The sequence below is a fragment of the Periplaneta americana genome, chromosome 11 (assembly GCF_040183065.1).
Source record: "Periplaneta americana isolate PAMFEO1 chromosome 11, P.americana_PAMFEO1_priV1, whole genome shotgun sequence".
In the NCBI taxonomy this organism is placed as follows: Eukaryota; Metazoa; Arthropoda; class Insecta; order Blattodea; family Blattidae; genus Periplaneta; species Periplaneta americana.
Genome location: NC_091127.1, coordinates 125,932,140 through 125,956,599, shown reverse-complemented (window position 1 = coordinate 125,956,599; position 24,460 = coordinate 125,932,140). Strand labels below are relative to the sequence as shown.

The window sequence follows — 24,460 nt, the reverse complement described above, 5'->3', positions numbered from 1 at the left end:
ACCTTTTCACTAAGCTGAAAGACTTTCTGGGTGATACGCGTTTTGGAAGTGATGAAGAGTTGAAGAAGACAGTGAACACCTGGCTTAATGAACTGGTGGCAGAGGAGTATAACATGGGAATTCTAAAGCTAGTGAACAGATACGACAAATGTTTAAATGTAGGTGGTGATTATGTAGAGAAGTAAAGGAAGCTTCAGTTATGTAACAGACTTTGTTTTTTCAAATGAATATTTTTTTTTTAATTATTACAACAAAACGGTCGTTATTTCCTGGATCCCCCTCGTACATGAGTTATCATTCCCCAAAAAACAAGCCCAAAGACAAGACGTGTCTTAAATATAACAAATACTTTATTCTTGAGATTATAAATGACTAGTATACTAATATGTTCCGACATCAAGATTTCTTTTGATGGTGTAGAACAGAGTCTGTTGAGGAAGGCCATATTTGTTCCTTCAAATAGTCAGTCTTTGTCTTTTGTTCAGCCATGTACATAGAGTTCCATACAGAGGAGTTGATTCCAATTACTCGGTAACCCAGCATTTCTAGATGTCGTTGCTTCAACTGTTGTTCACCACACAGCTGGATCACACCATTCGTGTATGCAGTCTTGTCCCATAGAAGAACAGCCAACCTGGAGAAAGTTCACAACCCTGTCACCTAGGTAATAAGAACTAACCTTCAAGAACATTTGTACAAGGCATGTAATTTACGCAGATGACTAGTTTTTCCATATTTGTTTGATTATTATACAATGGTTCTCTAGTCCATTATTAAACACAAGATAAGTTTTAGACTGAAAAAAATTATAAAATACTTATTGTATTAGAAGGAAAAGTTATCCCCACTATACAGGTTATGGAGGTCCACAAGGCCCTGGATGATTAAGGCTCTCACATTTGTAGACAATCGAATGTCAGTAGGAATGTCAGTTCTATATGTCTGCTGCCTTTGTCCTCAAGGGAAACTCCCTGGTACTTACATTTGTTAGATTATACTTGTAACAATGTAAGACGAAGCAATTATGCTCTGGAGACAGAAATAGCATAAAACCAAAATTGCTCAACAGGCATAATTCATTTTGTATTTAGTCTCTTCTATTTGTTAGAAGCCAAGGGCCATATTCATAGACATTCTTAGCGCGGGCTTCCAGTGGATGATCAGCGAACTAACGTTTTTCGTATACATAAACCAGTGTTAGCGATATGATATGAATTCTGTACAAGTAACCAGTCGATAGCTGGAGCTAGTTTAGCATGCTCGTAGCGTGGACTAGCGAAATGTCTATGAATAGCACCCCAAGTGAATATACCAGGTGATTCAATGAACTTTTTCACGTGAAATAACATAAACAATACACAATTCGATAAAAATACAGAAATTAAATTATATCGAAGGAGACATCTAATGGATACATGTAATGAAATAGCGTATTTACTCGAATATAATACGCCATTGAATATAATATGCACCCCCAACTTTTTATCTTAGAATCCAGAAAAATTTATTTATTTATTTAATCTGACAGGATTAAGGCCATAAGGCCTTCTCTTCCATCTTACCAGATAGCACATATAAATACAAAAAAGAAATACAAACACTGATGAAAATAATACATTTACTGGCGAGTATGATATGCAATGATACGCAACTGTCTTAAAAACCACTCAAGATTAAAATTATAATATCAAGTCAGGTTATAAAGACATCCTTATCTCTAGCTACATATCAAGTTCTTCCTCACTTGTATCAGACCTAGAACTTCTGGTCAACAGGTCTGGGTCGATATCAGAACACTGATTGGCAATGACTAATGTTATTTCATTAGTGATCATTAGTAAATTCTTTTGGTTTATTTAAAGACGCGCTATTGTTAAAAGTTATATACCGGTACATAAAATCTCACAATGAAAGAAAAAAGTATCATTATCATAGTTAAAAAAACTACATTAGTATTGTTGTCAAAATGGAAACTGAAATTACGAATGAAAAGTGTGCAACAGACGAGAAAACACGAACGTGCAATGGTCATTTCCATCATATTTCGGAGCCTAAATAGAGCATTAATTTGAGTCTGGGTGTTTGTGTGCGAATATAATATGCCATCGAATATAATACGCAAAAATACAGTTCAGATTTGAGAAGGTACTTTTTAAAAACAGAGTCATTTATCACATCTATTATTTTTTTTTTTTTACTTTTATGACTACTCAAATATATTTTTTTAAATGTTACACTCAACGTTGTTTTATGTTTATATTTCTAAACTAAAGCAGGAACTAGGGGCTACAGATTAGGGAATAAAGACATTAAAATAATATGTTATGCTGATGATGTGATCCTTTTAGCAGAAAACGAAGACAACCTACAGAGATTGCTATATAAATTTCAAATAACAGCAGAACGATTTAATATGGTGATATCAGAAAATAAAACAAAATCACAGACTATCTCAAGGCAACCACTCAGATGTAAACTTGCAGTATATGATAAACCCATAGAACAAGTAATGAGTTTCAGTTACTTAGGAACAAAAATAACAAGCAATAAAAATTTGGAGAAAGAAGTGAGAGAACAGAATATTAAAGAAAATATAATATCAGGATATTTAAATACGTAATTTGGAAAAATAAATACATGAACATAGAAAGCAAGATCAGACTATATAAAACGTGTTTAAGGCCGATATTAACATATGCAACGGAAACTCGAGCAGAAACAAAAAAAAACTGCAAAAATGATGACAATAGAAATGAGGATATTACGAAGTATTGCTGGCATTACGTTATATGACAGACGAACGATGAGATTAGGGAAAAATGTGGAGTGCAGGATGTGATAAAATGGATTAAGACTAGAAGAAAAGGATGGCAGGACAATGTGTTAAGGATGACAGAAGACCGACTCCCGAAAATCGCAATGAAAGGAAAGTTGGACACCCCAAGATCTTTGGGACGACCCCCTAAATGGTAGAAGGAAAGTTGGACACAAACATCAGATTAAGACAGCAAAGTTGGAAAATACAGGATTTATCCTAAAACACGAGGAAGAAGAAGATATTTCTAAACACAACACAATTGTTTGTTAATACGGCATTTTTGTTTTATTTTGTAAGTCATTTCGCAATTTTCTCAGCTCTTTATACTTTGGGAACCACTGCATTAGTGTAACAGTTATTTACGTAGTGTACTACTACATGACTCGAATAAAATATGGTCCAGTCTTTGTGTCTGAGATTGGACATACTTTGTAGGAAGAAAAATAACAAGGAAATGGAAACACAGAAGAGACTGAAAGGAGAAAGAAAAGAAGAAAATTATGAGAATAATGATGAAGACGAAAATGATTTCAGAGACATGCAAAGTGTTATTATCAACACTACACGATCACTAATACAATTAACACTTACCTGAATCTGAGTTTCAATAAACGTGCATAATATTCTTTGACTGAACAACAATGTACAGTAACATTTTCCAACATACCTAACTCACAAAAATTCTATCTTGAAATACACCCTTATTCCTTGAGCTATTTTACAATTCACAGCACATCTTTAATTCTCCTAAATTTTTTTTTTAGAGTTTTAAAACTTTCCAAATTACGTGGAAAAATACAGAAGGATCAAATATTATTTTTAAGTACATTCACTGACTGATAAGCACGAAAAGAATTTCCTCCACTAAGAGAAAAGGCTTACAAAAATTGTAATAAAAAACAAGTGAGTTACGTAAATGAAACAGAACCACTTACTTGGTAACATTTGAATCTGTTTGATGTCTCAATGTAACAGGCTTTTCGTTCTTATTCAACAGCACCTGAAAATCTGAGAAAGACGATTTCAATAAAAACTTCTGTTTTCAAAGTAGGCTACTGTGAAACACGAACTCTTTAATACTATAAAAATCTAAAAAGTGCTACATGATCACTAGTGTGACATAAATAATATGCTTTTCTTTACCACATATCCACATTGTAAATATATCATCATCATAATCATCATCATCATCATCATCATCATCCAGTTTTAGGCCATGTAGCCTGTTACAATCTCATAATAAAGAGGAATTTTCTCTCCAGTGCCTTTTGGGATGTCACAGAGATCTTTTTCTATGGGGTTTGGTAGTGATTTTCGGATTTTATGAGATCTCATACGACACAAATGGCTCGTCCAGTTGTTCTGATATTTCTGTATGAAATAGAATACTGGTATAAAATATATATGTAAAATGTATTTTTAACAAACCATATCAACATTTCTTACTATTTTGGAGTCGCCATAGTTTCCAAAACTCAATTAGTAAGCGCTGCGAGTCAGCTGAATTAATGCTTGCGTGAGATTTGCTACTGGTGACGTTATGCTGTTGGAGTTGCAGCATTGCCACATTTACTCTTACAGAATCAACAAGCAGGATCCACATTCCAAGGAAATTCGCAACCATACAAGCATGTGGCATCAGCCTCTAATGACTGTACGGTAGGCGGAGGCACGCCAGAAACTAAGCAGCTCTACTATAATGACGTTAAAAACCAAAAAAGTGAATATTATCACTGTTATGACACTGCTAACATGTTTTTCATTACCACTTATCCGACATTAAAAAATGTAGATACAAAAATTGCTTATAATTTTAACATAACCATACCAAATTATGTTCCAACTTTGTCTTGTACGAAGATGACAAAATATGCGACTTGTTTTGTGAGAGAATTAGCTAGCTCGCAACTCAAACGTGATATGTATTCTTCTGCTATAATGTTTTCGCAAAGATGTTTTATTAATAAACGTCATGATGACAATTGCTGTTTGTTAACATATTTTAAAAATTAAAACAGAAATTTACCAATTTACCCATGATTCTTCAGTTCACATAAATTGTATTTAATTATTTTCCCATTCTTGTCAACTAATCCTCCGAACTTAGAGCCCATTCTTTTCTTTCTTTTCTGTCATGTTACTGTTAAATTCAAAATAATCTCTTTAAAATATTTATGGACGTGTTTTTCGTATGTTTTAAAATAATAAAGAACTAAAGGTACCAGTACTGCTCTTTCCTTAAAGAAGCACATTATAGTAAGCTATAATATCTCAATATAATCTTTAATCTGAGTTTGCAGATAAAAGCACGTTTCTGTCCCATTAAGGGAAGAGACATGACATTTGACACTTCGAACATACAACAGTCACATGTTTTTTTTTCTGTCCATATACGAAGTATGTATTAATACAGAGCGACTATATTTTACTTTATTTCAACATAAATCTTCACCTTGTAGAGATGACTGCTCACCAATAGTGAAAGTTAGACAATTTCTGAAGTGAATAATGTGCAACAGTATCATTCACAGTAATGCCACAGTCTAGTATATACAGTCACGAAGCTTGAGTTGTGAAGGTGCTAGGAACAATAGACTGTGCCGGTACTATTTCGCATTGTCTGTAATGAGGCGATATTAGCGATCCTAATGGTTAGCAACTATCTAGGGATGCATATTTACTACCTATTGAGCTTCAAGACTGTATATACTAGACTGTGATAACGCACTGTATTAACTTTAACTTTATTATTTTAAACATATGTGATACACGTTCATAAATAACCCTTATGGGGGAGGGGAAGATAGGATAAACTGAATGGGCCTCAAACTCTGGACCTCTCAAGTACTATAGTCGTGACACTGTTATTCCCAGCGTGACTCCTCCCCTTTGCTTACGTCTTAGGAAGTGAAGGCTCTATAAAGTCTAGGTAGGTAGTAACATTCGCCATTTTTGTTCTTTCATTGCCGAGCTACCAGACGAGGAATCTATTTGCCACACTGTTAAACATTATCATGTCGTAGCTTCTATGATAATAAATTAAACGCACTGTAATTCAGCAAATAATTGAGCGGCAATTAACTTCTTCATGTGCTTTCTGCGAATGCCAACGAAAGAGCCAAAATGGCGGGCGATTATATTAAGTATTTATCGAGTCTTAAGAAATGAATAACGTCTTCATCAGCAAATCACAAGACGCACACGTTTAAATGTAGCTGACCTGCAATGCGATTGGCTACCGGAAATTAGAGCGAGGGACTATAGTTCAGCACTCAAGCTTTAAGTTAGTGGAGTTAACTGACAGAAAAGGGAAGAAAGTACAACTTAATAAGCAGCAGATCTCAACTTTCAGTACCAATAACTCGGCAACCTTTGAGTGTGTGTAATATGGCCTTCCTATATTCCTACATATTCTACATTTATTAAATTCCTTCAGAAACAGTTTCACCAAAATTATTGGTGACTCCAAAAGTGTATCCTCTCCTTATACCGATTAACTCATTCTCTCAAGAAAACATTTGTCTATATAAATAATAATGTACAATATCTTTCAATTCAATAACTTACCTATTCTATAGAAATATGGTGAATATTTATTCGTCTGGACTAAGTTCTCTGCTCCTATTACAGAGACCAAACTATGATACACATCATCACGAAAAGAACTCTGTCTAGGAGATTCTGTGAAAACACAAAGAAATGTAACAAGATGACTATCACATTCATTAAGACAAAACAACTTAAGTTTACCAGACTGTTTATCTTTGTTTGAAGTTCTATCATAGTGACAGTTCCTAATGAAATCTCAAGAAAGAAATTTTAAGACAAGTCACTGTATGTACACGATGTTATTTACTTATTTATTTATTTTTGCCTTGTTAGAGAAATTAAAAACTCAAAAAAGATAAACTGTCTTTGGACCACCACCACTCATTTGAACTTGTTCCAACCAAATATATTAAATATTAGGCCTATTATTTTCAAAATTATCCCAAAGTCATCGGAAAGTCATTAAAATTTTAATTCCTAAACTTTGTTGTTATTTTAGAATTATTATAGCCAAGTTTAGCTGACTATTTTAGTGGTTAAATAATGTTTTCGGAATTCCTTTTCCCCCTCTTTCTTTCTAAATGCCTTCTCTACTCTACTTGGTATTCCTGTACCTTAATATTTATATAAATAATAAATATTAAACTTATTTAAAAAAAAAATTAAGTTATTTTACGACATTGTATCAACATCTTAGGTTATTTAGCGTCTGAATGAGATGAAGGTGATAATGCCAGTGAAATGAGTCTAGGGTCCAGCACTGAAAGTTACCCAGCATTTGCTCAAATTGGGTTGAGGGAAAACCCCGGAAAAAACCTCAACCAGGTAACTTCCCCCGACTGGGATTCGAACCCGGGGCACCTTGTTTCGCGGCCAGACGCGCTAACCGTTACTCCACAGGTGTGGACTATTAACCTTCTTCAGTGGCGTGCATTCAGGGTAGGCTAGGTATGCTGTGCCTACCCAGGCTATTTTAATATTAACAATAAATTGTATTTAAAGGTATTACTACCTTCAGAAATGCATATAGAGTGTTAGTTGGGAGGCCGGAGGGAAAAAGACCTTTGGAGAGGCCGAGACATAGATGGGAAGATAATATTAAAATGGATTTGAGGGAGGTAGGATATGATGGTAGAGACTGGATTAATCTTGCTCAGAATAGGGACCAATGGCGGGCTTATGTGAGGGCGGCAATGAACCTACGGGTTCCTTAAAAGCCAGTAAGTAAGTAAGTAAGTAAGTAAGTACTAGCTTCAGAAGCTAATAAATCTTTTTTTTACATAAATTATCTATTTTTTCAATGTAGTCTAACTTCACGCTGTTTCGTCAGCAGCATCACAACAGGCTCTGCTGTACAGCCAGCCAGTTCTCTGTGCACCACATTCCAACGTCGCAACAAGTGTTCTCATCTTCTATCTTGTCTCCTTGGCTTCTGGCGCATGCGTGTTTGCTCTCGGTATGCAACTATTTGGCTTGTTATGTCAGTCTAGTAGGCACTAAGCAGGTGCGTTTTTGGCAGTGATTTCTAATTCCAAGAGTACTGATACTCAATAATAAAGCAAATAGTGTTTTATGGTTGATAAGTAAGTGTAAATTGAAGCGTATGTGTAATATAATGACTTAAAATAAGTGCATAATAAAGAAAATCCTGAAAAAGTCGTTTGATTGTCGATCTTTCAATGAAAAAAGCGAAATTTTAACTACGGGGAAGCCTACGCCAGAACTCCCAGATTTGAAATTCAAACATAAGAAAAAGGAGACGGGATAATTTCTAAATTTTCATATAAATTAATATGAAAAAAAATTATTAGTGGTAAATACCCTCATGAACTGGCTACACATCTAAAATTTAAGCAGCTCTACACAGCATTCTCTGAACAGTACGAGTTGACCACTTGTTTTGTTCATACGCAGCATCGGTCGAAAGATATTTGTCCTTAAACAATTGACTCAAGGATAAGAAAGACTGGACAACTTAGCCCTGATGTCAATAGAGAAGAAGAAACTACAAGAAAGAACGGAGTTTTCCTTCAAGTAAACAAGTTATGATCCTTTAAAATTTTGTGTTATTTATTTATTAGTTCCATGCTCGTTGTCGAAATCTGCTAGAATGATTTAATGACCATAAAACATAATATCCTTCTAAAGCTGATTATAAAATACTGGCAGGAAGTAGTGACATTAAGTTATCTCTAAAAGGAGAGCCTATACTAAGGCAGCAGGCACTGCATGGCACTGAACTTCTCTCTTATTTTTATCTTTTAACTTAAACCTGCAATATCTCTAATCTGTTCCTCCAAGTTGAGGATTGTGAAGGAATTTAGCTACAGTGAAACCTATCTAAAGAGGCCATTTGAAGTTACTCTGTAAAATGGCCATTTTATCAGGTGGCTGTTTGATTAAGGTTGTGGTTTCTTATGAATCAGCATGAAAATACTGAATTTCATTGACTTTTTAGTACTGTGCGCGTACAACAATCGTGCATATTAATGTCAGCCTCTTCCATTCTTGCAACTAGCCTTTTCAAAACTCGCTTGCAGTACCTCAGTTTAAATGATCAAGGAGCTGGAGGTGTGATGTCATATTTGGGGGAAGAAACACCAATTTCACGGATCACATTTCGATTTTGTCGTGTAATCTTGGAATTGAAATCGCATAGCTAATTCTCAAACAATGATGATGTCATCCAAGCTTTATTGTTGGCAGTCCACTTCACCCCCAATAAGCCCATGTCAACATTTTTCAAACATCTCGATTTCAATGATTTCCCTATCATTAAGAGTGGTTCTTTTTCTCCTGCAGCATTACAACAAAAGAGCAAGGTTATTTTGTCTTTTGCCAACTTCCCCTCCTTTACACTCTTTTTTTCTTAAAACTTAAAGTTTTGTTAGGGAGGGCCCTGAAAAAAACCTGTTTCGTCAACATTGTAAATGTCTCTGAGTTCATATTCCGCAAGAATTGAAGGCAGTCTATTTTTTCCATTCTTCAATAACATTGGTTGCAATGTCACCTCCTTGACCAGACACAGAACGAAATACAATGTTACGCCGTTTTCTAAAGCACTCTAACCACCCATTACTAGCAACAAAATTGCAATTTCAAGAGCTTTCTCTTGAATCATAGCCCCACTTACTGACAATTTCTTCGCCCTCGCACACTTGAATCATTCGTAAACGAAATCATTCACATTACTAAATACAGAAACTCTCTTTCTTTTTTGGACACCACACATATTTTTCTCTCATTCTTTTAATATTCCATCTTTATTCTTAATTATACCGTTTATTTGTGTCCTCCCACATTTGAATATTTCTGCAATTTTTCTCGCAGATGTTCCCTTCTCACTTTCTTCAATCATTTTTCGTCTCACCTCTAAACTTAACACCACTCTAGATTTGTTAGATATGATTTCTCTCTCAAACTAACTTCACATTTCCTCTGAATCAACCGAATGAAAAGAAGAAAAATTCGTAAAAGCTGGGCCAAATAGAGAGAGATAGAAAGAGGAGAAAAAAATAAAAAAATTCGAATGGTTAACTATTCACCTAAAAACATACTGTGACATTTTCGATAGAAAAAGTCCGTGTTTCAATCCTTTAAAAACGAGTAAGAATTTATAGCTGTGCAGGGTCGGAGTGGAAAGTGACAAAGGAGTCATAAAACAGCAACCAACTAACCCCTAGATATGGAGGGTGTACTGTTGTACACTTAGCTATTGTCCTCATGATATTGCTTCCTGTCCTCTAACCGTCGAAAAAAGATATTTTTGTTGGACAGTGACTGTTATAGTCAGGTTCCAATCCAAATAGATCCCAGCTGTTGGCTGGCACATGAGGTGACCGCTAAATAAAGAGAGAATTTGTGTTGATTTTATGGAAAATCCAATTGGTTCCAGACAAAATTGGCCTTTTGGCTAGGTGGCTGTTTAAATGAAGTGATCGCAAAGGTTTCACTGTACTTATTTTTAGGACTCTGCACATTTCCATTTACTCCTATAAAAAGTCGTCTCTCACTTCAATTTGTTCATGATAACAGTTTAATGTGCTTTACCTAATGATGTAATCTGCTCGCAGTATTTCTCATGAAACCAAGGCACATCAGCTTCAGGATAATCCAGACATACTGCACGGTTCACCTGCATCATAGCATGCCGAATGCGTGTGGGGTATGATGCCTGCAGAAATAATACAAGAGTGACAGTTATGAAGGTTAGGAGATATCGTAACAATATCGAAAACAAATTTTATGAGTTAATACACTTTTCAAACCCACCTACCAACTCTCTCGAGGCCTTTCTCTGATAAGGAATGAGGTAGAATGTCAGTGGTCTCTTTGCAACAAGCAGAATATTTGATTCTGAGGGAAAAGGTGACCAGCAGACTATGTAACAAAACAGTACTGCAAAGTGAAAGTAAAGCAGCATTCAAACTTGATCAAGGGAGATGAACAGCATGTAAAGGAATCACGGCCAAATCTAAATTACAAGCCATTATTGTTATTGCATTGTTAGTAGAAGAGGAGATGATACTAAGAGATACGCTATTGGAACTGCATGATGGCTGTGAGCAGTATGGGATGAAGACAAATGCAAACAAGACGAAGAAGACCATGGTTATCAGAAGAAAAATACAGAAAGCAAACATGCGAATTCTAAAAGAAGCAGTAAAGCAAGTGGACACATCAAATACTTTAGATGTACTATAAGGAGTAACATGAGCTGCTGACAGGAAGTCAAAAGGAGGATAGCAATGGCAAAGGAAACTTTTAATAGGAAAAGGAGCATCTTCTGCAGACTTCTGGAAAAAGATCTCAGGAAGACACTAGTGTGGTATTGTATGGGGAAGAAACACGGACATTACGATGAAGTGAAGAGAAGCTACTAGAAATTTGAATATGGAGAAGAATGGAGCAAGTGAAATGGACAGACAGAATGAAGCTGTGTTGGAAAGAGTGGATGAAGAAAGAATAATGCTGAAACTAATCAGGAACAGAAAAAGGAATTGACTGAGAAGAAACTGCTTACTAAAGGATGCACTGCAAGGAATGGTGAATGGGAGAAAAGTTAGTGGCAGAAGAAGATATCAGATGATAAACGACATTAAGACATATGGATCATATGCGGAGAGTAAGAGGAAGGCAAAAAATAGGAAAGATTGAAGAATGCTGGGTTTGCAGTGAAATGTGTCCTTGGGCAGAAAAGTATGAATAAATGAATGAATGAATGGTTATTCTGGTGCTTTATTTGGAGACTGTGCCAGGAAAGGTTTCGATGGAGACTTCAAATATATTTGCAGGGCTCTGTAGCAAGAGGAAGGGGAACAAAATGCAATATATCGGAGCATGGGAAGAAATTTCGTGGTTTGTATATATGCCGTAGATATTTCAGTACAAAGTATAAAGTGAAAATCACCTTAATAAAACTGCCTAAAGAACTCAAATGTTTTCTTTATCTATAAGTTAGATTAAAGTATGCAAATTCAACACTCTGGCCTGACTGATGGTAACTTCTTCTTCCCAACAGAGGGCATAGACAGCTACAGAAGCACTTAGGCACAACTAGAATTAACCATCCCAGAAGACCACAATAAATAACTAAAAGACAGAATGTAACAATAACATTTTCGGTATATCTAGAATGACTGACAACATAAGTACAAAGATGTTGAATTAATTAATACTTTTATTATACTTCTGGTAACACTAGTAATATCAATATAATGCTGCTGTTCTGTTTGTGTTGAGATGCAACAATTACCTTGGCATAACAGTTAAGAACTTCTTCATCAAGTCTCTCAAGGAATGAAACGGTAAATATAAAATGAACCAGATCTTCTGGTAGTTGATGAAAGAAACACAGCGCAATGGCTGCATTCAGAAGCACTAGCCCCTGCAATCGTTCTTTATCCCTATAAACAGACAAACACATACATAACTCAATCTAACAAGCAAGGTTTTAACTATTTAACCTTAAACAATACCACCATAGTAAGCACTGCTGAAAAATATTTTATCGCAAAAGTCTACAATCAAGGAACCCAACTTTTAAATAAACAAATTGCTAATATAACAAACCCACTATACAATTTATATAAACAAATTACCACATCAAAAGTTCCAATTCACCCTACTAACATTACACCTTACCCCCTCCACAAAACAAATGACATATGTCTAGATAACAGATAACAAACTGTAAACACAGAGCAATTGTGAGTTTCGTTGTAGCACTCAATCAACACAGGGTTCCTCTTAACCTCCACATCACGTAAGTTTTTATAATAGTTTAAGCAACTACTATCAAACCATTTATATTTAAAAAATTTATTTCTAGTACAATATTAAATTCATTAGTTCATTTCTTATACAAATATATTATTTTCAATTTTAACGACCTGACTGACAATCACACTGTGTGCTAACTTCTGTAGGAAGGTAATATATATACATAGAGTGTCCCATTTATCTTGTGCACCTACTGTTATAACTTCTTTTTTTTTTGGATAAGTATTGGAATTCTTGTTTTTGAGCGTTATGTTAGAACGAGGGGCTAACATGAGTGTGGAGATTTGGTGCATGCAACTACATTATGGTACAAGATACACGCGACATCATCAATTTTTCAAATAGTACTACATACTTTAATCATGTTACATTGATTACACACATTAAGATGAGTTCAAAAATGTATCACAATGTCACCTTGCTAATCTATAACAATAACAAAACGAAACAAAAACGTACTTCCAATATGATGTTATGCTTTGAGAGTCACAGAAGATGTTCCAAATGGTGACCATTCACATTAATGCACATTTGAAGAGGTTCCCCGGAAGACTGTATGACTGCCCGGCATGTTTCTGGCTGAATGGACACACAAGCCTGTCGAATGTGTTGCTGCATGTCATTTGGTGTTGTCGGAATGTTCTGGTACCCACTGTCCTTTACAGTTCCCCACAGGAAGAAGTCGAGTGGCGACAGGTCCGGAGAACGTGCTGGCCACTGTAGGTGTATTGTGGTGTCGACAGTTGTTGTGGTTTGTTTACATGTTAAGACAGCAAACACACAACACACAACGTGTACGGACGTCAATCGTCTTTCGTTTTGTGTAAGTTAATGCACAAGATGAATAGGGCACCACAACAAATGGCACATTCTGATGGCATTCATTTTGCATTTTGTTGTTATTGATTGGGAAAGTGACATTGTGATACATTTTTGTACTCGTCTTAATGTGTGTAATCAATGTAACATGATTAAAGTATGTAGTGCTATTTGAAAAATTGATGACGTCACGTGTATCTTGTACCATAATGTACTTACATGCACCAAATCTCTACACTCATGTTAGCCCCTCGTTCTAACATAACTCTCAAAAACAAAAATTCCAATACCTATCCAAACAAAAAAGTTATAATAGGTCCACAAGATAAATGGGACACTCTGTATATGTATATATATATATATATATATATAAAATGTAATTTTTATTTTATCATTCAGCATTCATTTTATATGTCCATGTCATACAAATCTAGTTTTAAAAATTTTAATATATAATCAACATGTATCTTAGCCATGATGTTTCCATATGAAGTATTCATAGTCTTGTATTGTTATGTGTTTTGAAGATGGCAGTTTATGCCGAAAACGTTTAACACTGTAAAGGTTGTAATATTTTGCTAATTATAGTATTGTGATTTCGATAAGCAATTTGACGGACATACCTATTCAATTACTATATAGATTTTAACAATTTTTCAGTTCTCGTTTCCGGTTTATTGTGAACCAGCCTTAACTTGAAGGTTGTCATTGTTCCTGGTCACTGCAGTTTCCTACAAAGAGACTGAGTTTGATTCCCAATGAATGCCATATGATTTGTTTTCAACAGAGATTGTGTGACAGACTTTTGTCGAGTACGTTAGTTTCTCCTATCATATTAACTTTGATTGGCAGTGGTCAATGGTGGTGAATGTTCATAGAGAATGATCGTATTATCATTACTCTATTGATTCTAAATAATAATAATAATAATAATAATAATAATAATAATAATAATAATAATAATAATAATAATAATAATGGTTTATTTAATCTGGCATAGTTAAAGCCATACGGCCTTCTCTAACACTCAACCACAGTCTAGTATAGACAGTCACGAAGCTCAATACGTGGTAAATATGCATCCATAGATAGTTGCTAACCACTAGGATCACTACTATCGCCTCATTACAGACAATGCGAAATAATACTGGCACAGTCTATTGTTCCTAGCACCCTCACAACTCAAGCTTCGTGACTGTATATACTAGACTGTGACTCAACCATGAGTAAAACTGCGTTACAAAAAACACTACAATTATACACACAAAACTGAATAAGATAATAAGATTCTAAACTGTTTACTTAGTTAAAATGCATTGTTTAATACAGAAATTGTAAGGCACTGTTTAATAATGCCAAACACGTACCTTGAAATAATACTAGATGCAACAGGAAAGAATTTCTCAGCCTGAGTTGGCATGTAGCCCAGAGAATAGCACACGTACAATAGCTTTACCATCGTGTCTCCCAGAATATGGTTGCCATTCTCTAAGACATAGTTTACCAATTGGTCTAGTATGCTGGGCACCAAACAGTTTGTAGACAGCAAATTGTTTGCTATGTCGCGCAACTGCCTTGAGCACAATTCACCACTGAAGTTCTCATACCTGAAATTCTAACCATTAGTACATATTCTTCACATGCAATTATATCAAATTACAGAAATAAAACTGACATAAATCTCCACAATAACTTTCCATTCATTTAAATTAATAACTTAAAGCTTCAAACATGAAATGCCATATTTTGGTGGTATAGTAGAATCATGTGTGTTCTATTTGGTGGGGATAAAAACAGGACAGTCTCGAGTAAAAAAAAAAGTGAAACATCTTTCTGAGTGAGTGAAAAATCATGAATCGTCAGTCTTAAATATGTTGGTGTTGTTGTTTTCTAATGCCAGGAGTTTGATAATAAAGTCATTTGACCTCTTGAACTCCAATATTTTTCAAAAATATTATCATGGCCAGCCACTGAAGCACAGATTTTGAGGTGTTCCAAATCCATTTCTTGGTTTGAGTTGCACAGTGGGCAGTTAGGGGACTGATATATTCCAATTCTATGCAGGTGTTTGGCCAAACAATCATGGCCTGTTGCCAATCTAAATGCAACTACACACGATTTTCGTGCTAAATCGGGAATTAACTGTGGATTATGATGCAGAGCGTTCCATTTTTCCCTTGAGATTGTGTTATCAAATTTTGTTTGTTGAAGTCTAAGTATGTAGATTTAATAAATCTTCTCACAGAGTAAATACATAGATTTAGTAACAGGTCTGTAAGTAACAGTGCTGCCTTTCTTTGCTAAAGCATCCACATTCTCGTTTCCCAGGATTCCACAATGTGATGGTATCCATTGGAATACAATTCTTTTATTGAGTGATATTAATTGAGAGAGCATTTTAGTTATTTCTGCTGTTTGAGATGAAGGTGTGTGAGATATTAAATATAAATTATTAGTTTCTGTGAATATACTTGGGGAATTCTGTACTTGCAGAGTTAAATGAGAGATAACATACTTACATCGAGTATGGCAATAAATGAATGGATAAGAATTTTTGCAACCCAAAAGCAAAGAGAGGAAAGTTCCTGTTTAAGTAAAGTAAAAGTTTAAATTTTTGTTTAATTCTGTATTTGCGTGCATGTTTTAGAAACAAAAAATGATAGGTGTTAATGAATATAATGGTATCTTTAACATTATTCATTTCACGACCTACAACACACTATCTAAACATAATTGACGGATTGACTATTTTGCAGAACAAATCACTTTCTTCTCTTCAATAGAAAAGAGAAAACTGGCAAAACTCCTGAATTCCGACCCCCTTTCAGGCTCTAGAAGCCACTCGATTCCTATGCCCATTCCATAAAAATGTTGTTACTGTGTCAAGTCATTGCCATGTGAGGCATTCATTTTCGGACTGTTTGAACATGTGACAATCCCTGTAAATTTTAACATGGGACATCAATTCTGATGCAAAGTGTCAAGTGGCTCTAGGAAGGCTTGGGAGATCCAGCCCATGTACAGTACATCATACAAACTTGTTCTACTCCAGTCCATTGCAAAACAATATTTTATTTGAAGACTTTGAAATACATAGACCTTTTACAATAATATAAAAACAAGTTAGTCTACATAATGTTATGAATTTCGGTGGGGCTTAGCCCCTAAAGACGATCCGTCCCTGCTGTAAAATATATCTCTTGGAGCTGCCAGCTTACTTCCTCTTTGAAGGAAGACACGCTAAAAATTTTTTTTACTTCTTCAGCCTAGCATGAATTCGTAAATCTTGGATCTACTACTTAATATATGACAACATTTAACGAGAGAAGACGGCCTATTTTTTAGATGGGACCACCTCAAAGACGAACTGCATTACCTCCAATGATAGGATGATAAGCGAGAATAACAACTTGTAGATTTCAATTTTGATTATGGGTAAGAAATTACCTGAAAATCTTTCCTGGAGTCCTCTCAATCGGGAACAGAGTTTTCACATATTATAGCTGTATGACACTGGAATTCCAGCTGTAATTTGCTAAGGATATTTTAACTTTCAAAAGTATATTTTCCTTGTCTAGCTTTAACCTTCAAATTCCAAATTTGAAAGCGAACATGGTAACTACTCAACCACTCTGAATGTTATTACTACTGTATATATATATATATGCGAATACTCCACGCCATCGAATAATCCACACACTTTAATTTTAGGAGAGGGGGAGAAAAATTGGCTGTAATTTGCGTTTACTTGCAAGAAATTAATCATACATAATGATGTACTACAAAACTAAATAAAATATCAATTTGTTTTAAGAAACATATGATAATATTCACATGCTGCTGTAGAAGCATCCGGGACTCTACAAAAAAAATGTGAATTACAATTTTTATAAATTTAATGTTAATATGTGCAATAAAATATTAAATTCAATAATTACATACTCAATTACCTCTATTCAGCATCACTTTCATCGTTCACTAGCGGAAGAATCATTGTTGAAATAAGTTTGAGGCAAAGAGGTACCAACCTTACTTCAAATAATGCGTGCATCTTATTATTTGAGGCAAAGTGGTACCAACCCTATTTCAAATAATGCGAGCATCCTAGCGTTTGAGGCAAAGAGGTACCAACCTTATTTCAAATAATGTGAGCATCCTAGTGTTTGAGGCAGAGGTACCAACCTTATTTCAAATAATGCGCGCATCCTAGTGTTTGAGACAAAGAGGTACCAACCTTATTTAAAATAATGCGCGCATCCTAGTGTTTGAGGCAAAGAGGTACCAACCTTATTTTAAATAATGCGCGCATCCTAGTGTTTGAGGCAAAGAGGTATCAACCTTATTTCAAATAATGCGCGCACCCCAGTTTTTCTTTATTAAATTCCGGAAAAAATATGCATGGGATAATCGTACATATACGATAAACAATAAAAATAAACTAATCAGCAGTACAACCAAATTGACCTCACCTCTGCATTAAGCGTTCAAACAACTCTGTTCCATGCATTCCTCTCCGGCAGATGTAAGCCTTGATCATCCTGTTCAGGTCTGGTAACGCTATCTCCTTGTCCTTCAAGTACTCCAGTGTACAATTGTTCATAACTGTATCAATGTTCCTGAACACATCTAGAAATTGTGAGGTCATAGCTCGTTTTTGGTATCCCAGTACAGCGCCAATCTGTAGCCCTCTCGAAATATACATGCAGTCTAACTTGCTGAACTGAGGGGCCATGTCCATCAACTTGTGCATCATCTGTGTGAGGGTGGACTCAGCAACAGCTGTTTTTCCCTGCCCGATGTTACCATACGCTAGTATAAATGCAGCAGCCCGTGCGAACTTGGAGGGCATGACACCAGCACTACCAGTCTTCACTTCATTCCACAGCCACTCTATCATCTGCTTCTCCAGTTCATAGTGACGGTAGGTTCCACCAAGATTGTTGTTGAAGTGCATGTACCTTTGCAAAGGAAATGGCATGAGATAGACCATATACCGACATATTAAGCAAACCACTACCAACAGAAGATAAATAAATAAAAAGCATAAAAAAAATTCAATACCTTTCTGTATAAATTAAGATTTCCTTATAAAGATTGTGTAACACAGAAGTCAATTGACAAATAGGAAACATTACTAATTGTAAAACTAAAGTAATTATTGTACAAAGTAACATAATGACGTGTTCCCTCCAAGATGTTTGTAATCTGAGTGACCTTTTTCATTTGTACTATTAGGTTGACAGTACATTCCCCTTTTGTACAGCTAGAATTCGCAAGGAAATATCATAATGGTCTATTCCATATGAAATCGATCAGTAAAAAACCTCGCATTTTTTAATACTCTAATTTTTTCCCTATTTATACAAGGTGCTGAGGAGAGTGAATTTTCAAAAATATATTGTCGAAAGTCAAACGGTTTTCGTACTATTGAGCGACAAATTTAGCGTATTTTATAAAAACAAGCCTCTTTCAGAGCTCAGAACTCTGGAACCATTCACTGCAGAACATTGAACGAGAGCTCATTTTGAAGCTGACATTTAGTAGGTTATGATAAGAAGAAATACTTATTTTTATTCTATACAGAGAGACAGATAATCTGATTTTACTTACTTTTAGGCTTTTTGCCCATTTGTAAAAATGTAAAAAATATTGAGAAAAAACCTTGCATTATTAAGAGGGATTCGGCATTGTTTGCTTAGTGGCTCGGCAATAAGTTTCGAGGGTATTAAATATATTATTTTCACACGCCTAGACTTGAACGGCACAGTACCCCACACACTGGCCGAGAGCTGAAGATAAGCGAGCATTGGGCATCATTTTACTCCTGTGTTTATGAAAACTTGTGATAAAGCTAGCCCAGCCATGACTGCTAGACGATACATCACGTGTTTGTCTCCTGGCCTTGCTTGTCTCGACTACCTACAGTCAGCTGGTTAGTTCACGCCAGTAGCGGCCGGTGATCGAAATCCTCGGTGAGGCCAGATGCAACTAGTTTAATTGCCTCCGATAGGAAATGTTTGTTTATGATATTAATTATCAGGGAAAGGATTTATATGTAAATACATATTTACTCATAAAGCTAATATAATTTATATTTTGCATTATCTTTATGTTTCACAATGTGTAGGGTTGAAAAATCCTACTTTTATTTTCCATATTTTTCCATATTTTAGAGTTTAGTACATATTTTCGTTAATTTCCATATATTTTCCATATTTCATATAAAACAGTCCATATTATATTAGGTTTAACAATAAAACAAAACAAAATTCCATTAACTTTTAAAAATACATTTCAACAATAGAGATTTAAACACATGTTCAGTAATCCCTTTAACATCAGAGTTATTTGAAAATTAGCAGTCCTATCAACAATGGGAAAGTAAGTTACAAAACTGTATTAATTTAATTTAAAATTTTTAACAGACTTCAGTTGTGCAGCTCAACAGTTAAATGCCAGTCAGAGTACACATAGGTTCAGTTTTGTAAATCATACTATAAAGACGGTAAATATGCCAAAAGTACGTCATTCAGTCAATTTAAAATCAAAACTAACAAGTTACATTTCAGAATTTAAAGAAGATGGTTTATCAACTGACAATAAAATATTATTTTGTAATTTGTGTCAGTGTGCAGTATCATCTACACAAAAGTTCCTGGTGCAACAACACATTACAACTAGTAAACATCAGGCCAACAAACAACTAAATTCCAAGCAGAGACAATTGTTTTTAACACAACCAACAACATCGAATGTAAGATCTGAGTTTAACATCGACCTGTGCCGTTCTCTCATCTCTGCTGATATTCCTCTCTACAAACTAAAGAATAAGGTCTTCAGGGAATTCCTTGAAAAATATACTCAACATACAATCCCGGATGAGTCAACACTTAGGAAGACGTATGCTCCATCCATCTACGATGAGACAATACAGAAGATAAGAGATGAAATTAAAGATAGTTCAATTTGGGTTTCCATTGATGAGACTCCCGACAAAGAAGGTAGACTTGTTGGTAATGTAGTTATCGGTTTGTTAAGTGAACAATATTCTGAACGAATTCTTTTACATTGTGATGTTCTAGAAAAGTGCAATAACAAAACTATAGTTAAACTGTTCAACGAAGCTATGGGTATCCTGTGGCCAAAGGGTATTATGTACGATAATGTGTTATTCTTTATTAGCGATGCTGCCCCTTATATGGTCAAAGCTGGACAAGCATTATCTGTTGTATATCCTAAATTGACTCATTTTACTTGTGTGGCGCATGCATTTCATCGTGTGGCAGAAGTGGTCAGAGACAATTTCCCTAAAGTAGATTTGTTGATTTCATCAGTGAAAAAAGTATTTCTCAAAGCTCCCAGTAGAGTTAACGTGTTGAAAGAAATGTACCCTGAAATTCCATTGCCACCAAAGCCAATTTTAACTAGATGGGGTACATGGCTAGAAGCAGTTGAATATTATGCCGAACATATAGACTCTATTAACAATGTTCTCCTTGCATTGGACTCTGAAGATGCAGTCTCAATTGATACTGCGAAAACAGTTACCTGTGACATAAGTGTGAAGAATGACTTAGCTCACATTCAGCATACATTTTCATGCATCATAAAAACGCTCAAAAGTCTCCAAAATAGGCACCTTTCACTATCTGAAAGTTTTGAAATTATAAATAGTACTGTGGAACAACTGAATCGTGGTAGAGGTAAAGTTGCAGATGCAGTAAGAGCTAAGGTGGACACTGTACTTTCAAAAAACCCTGGATATGAAGAACTACAAAAGGTTGTTGCTGTGATGAGTGGTGAATCAACAGTGAAGATTAACTTGGACTTATCCCCAGCAGACATTGTGAAATTGAATTATGTACCAGTTACTTCTTGTGACGTCGAACGCTCTTTTAGTCAGTATAAATCTATCCTCAGAGACAATAGAAGAAGATTCACTTTTCAGCACTTGAAAGAAATGTTTGTAACCTATTGTTATGGTAACAGACAATAAAAATTGTGTTTTGTTGAAACTACATTGGAAGATAAGGTACGTCCATTATATTTTTTGTTTAGTTTGATTAAAATGTACCAATATTTAACGTACATAGTCATTTTTTTATAATTTTAAGTCCATATTTAATTCCATATTTTGGTAAAAATCCATATTTAATTCCATATTTTGGTAAAAATAACTACATATATATTTACATATTTCATATATTTTTAGTCCATATAAATCCGTTCCCTGTTAATTATTATTGTTATTATATTACTAATATCATTATTACTTTATTATTATTATTATTATTATTATTATTATTATTATTATTATTATTATTATTATTATTATTATTAGTCTATTCTTATTATTATCAATGAAAAATAATAATTTCACTCACCAAATAAGCTGTTATGCTCTGAGTTTCAGTGATTGTTTCAGTGTGATGAAGCAAGCCATATGTGTTGAAATTCCCCTTTCTTTCTTTTCTTTTTATTTTTTTTCTTTGACAGCAACAAACAAGGCCAAGAGAAGTTTATTTTGCATCACATTACCACATAACCATTTATGTTGCCCATGCCAGGATGCTATAGAAACTCGCGTTTTATGATTATGTGTGAGAAAAATTATCAGCGATGTCGTAGGTATCTCGGTAGTCTCTCTTTTTATTTAAAACTTCCTTTCTTTCAGTATTATTTCTTCTCAAAAAAGGACACTCTAACAATGAATTAACTGCACCAGCATTATTTCTCTCATTTGTTTCTGTTTATATTTTCCCGAAATACATAATAACATTAGCCCACATTCACTACTGTACACCCTCGCTTGTATGTCATAAACTGAGACATAAGGGGAGAGAATGGTGTGGGTCTCTGCCTGCCAAAGAGCTGGAATTTTGTTATTTATGGCCTAGTTAGGAAGACAAGTCACCACTGCTATTCCCACCCCACTCTACCCTTGAGGCCGGCCCATGGATGGGACGAGTGAAATCTGACCAGGCCAGCCGAAATGTGCCTCAGCTACAACGTTTTAAGCGCAAACTCAAAGCCCGCGAAAGGACATGAAATGCATTAAGCGAGACCCAGCACGAACGATTCTGGCCTCAGGAACAAATTTTACTGCAAAACAGGTCTATATACATCACAAGCCAGACCCGGCACGAGCGATCCCGGCCTCAGGAACAAATTTTACTGAAAAACAGGTCTATATACATCAAAGTTTTCAAATGCTTCTACAACGATATATGCCTTCTTTCAAATAATTAATACATTATATGAAAACACAAAATTTGATTTCAGTTAAGCCAAGTGACTGAGGCCCGGCCTCACTTGCCTCAACCAATCAGCCGCCACTGGTTCACGCGAGTACTATTTATTTTCTTTATTTGATATTTTCAATACTTTCTTATCAACGGTGCACCAGTAAAAAAAATGTGTGTTAATTTGCACTTTCAATGCGGAATCTAACCATATATTTTAAAAATATTTTTTCGTGGGCAAAGGTGTCTTAATGAAGAAAAATCTAAATTTCTCCATTTCCATAAAAAGTAAGAAAAACTGTTTACATGTCAATGTAAACTATAATTTCTCAGCATCAAAATAAACCATGATTTTGATCATTGGGTGAAAGGGTTTCGGAGCCACAACAGTTTAAAGTTGCTGATTTTATGAAAATACGATAAATTTAAATATTTTTCATTTAAACACTATGAAATTCTGATGCCTCAAACTTTGCACAAAGCATTGTATCACAGTTTGTCAACGGACAGAAAAAGTTTCATTGTATTTAAAAATTGCAAGGTCAATTTTCTCTATATTTCGGTCGATTTGAGATGGAATAGCCTGTATGTACTTCGGTACATCATAATACTATGATATGCGTAAGTAATCACTTAGTGATTCAAGACGGCGGATCCCAGCCACTTAGTCACTCGTAATGAGTGCATCTCTGTACATAGTGCATTGGACATTGTGCCACTCTCACATATTTTGTGACACAGTACATGAGGGTAGGCCAACAAAGGGAAAACTGAGAGATAGAACTTAAACTGAGGGGATTCGATCTGGCATCGGAACTGAAATCCGGTGTGGCTTAGTGGATAAAGCGTCAGCACATAGAGCTGAAAACCGGGTTCGAGTTCCAGTGTCGGAAAGAATTTTTCTCTGTTCTATCCATCCTTCATCATCTCTATAGCTAGTTACATCATTTCATTTTTGTTCTTTCTGTGAATGGATATAATTAACTTTATGAAGAACCACATGGCATATTGAGTTGAGTAGATATATTAATCAGCACTTAAATATATCAGCATATTTTCTGGATGTCTCAAATATTGCAAAAGAGTCAACTAACCTATGGCTAACTCTAAAGAGTTTGTAGTCCTCCCGTTCTGTGGGAATTTCCTCCATATGCCTCAGCGTCCTGGACCAGAATTTGTCACAGAGCTGTACGTTGGAGGTCTTCAGATGTCGAAGAATCTTGAAGAGTGTGGGCAGGGAGGACGAACTGGATCCAACCACGTGGTGCTGAGCTAGCTTCTCTAACACCAGCTTCTGTGTAGGAGATGAGAAGGAGACCATACATGCCAACAAGTCTGTTGTCACTTGGAACACTGTTGGGTTAGAGGCAATTCGTTCATCTTCCACTTGCGCCAAGTACTGACTGGCAGCATCATGCATTTCCTCTGCCATGTCAGCAGGTTCCAGCTGACTCTGAAATATCTGTTGAAAAAGTCCAATTACACAATGCTTATTACTAATGACAATTTACAAAACATAAACAGGTGTTCGCCATTTTTATTGTGGAAAATCATACATTTCCATACTAAAATGTAATTTAGTATTATATCCCTTTCTCATGTTAATGTAACATACTTTGACATGTGTAAATAATAAAAAAAAAAAAACGCTAGTGGAGCCAGATTAGATCTGTCATTTTCGTTATCACATAGTTGTAAAACTTGTGGTGATTATACTGTAAATAGGAAACTTTTACTCCTGCTTTAGAGT

The 24,460-nt window shown here is 35.2% G+C and overlaps 1 protein-coding gene across 2 annotated transcripts in view; it reads right to left on the bottom strand.

The window, feature by feature from the left end:
- Positions 1–332: 332 nt before the first annotated feature.
- Positions 333–24,460, bottom strand: part of LOC138709325 (FAST kinase domain-containing protein 1, mitochondrial) — a 32,873-nt gene continuing 8,745 nt past the window's right edge. For both annotated transcript variants that reach the window (XM_069840016.1, XM_069840015.1), the window contains 8 exons: positions 23,805–24,172; positions 17,938–18,426; positions 14,836–15,075; positions 12,123–12,273; positions 10,418–10,541; positions 6,386–6,499; positions 3,754–3,826; positions 333–634 (listed from right to left, as the gene is read on the bottom strand). In XM_069840016.1, coding sequence (XP_069696117.1) covers positions 397–634; positions 3,754–3,826; positions 6,386–6,499; positions 10,418–10,541; positions 12,123–12,273; positions 14,836–15,075; positions 17,938–18,426; positions 23,805–24,142 — 1,767 coding nt within the window. In that variant the 5' untranslated portion in view covers positions 24,143–24,172 and the 3' untranslated portion in view covers positions 333–396. The remainder of the gene's footprint in view (positions 635–3,753; positions 3,827–6,385; positions 6,500–10,417; positions 10,542–12,122; positions 12,274–14,835; positions 15,076–17,937; positions 18,427–23,804; positions 24,173–24,460) is intronic.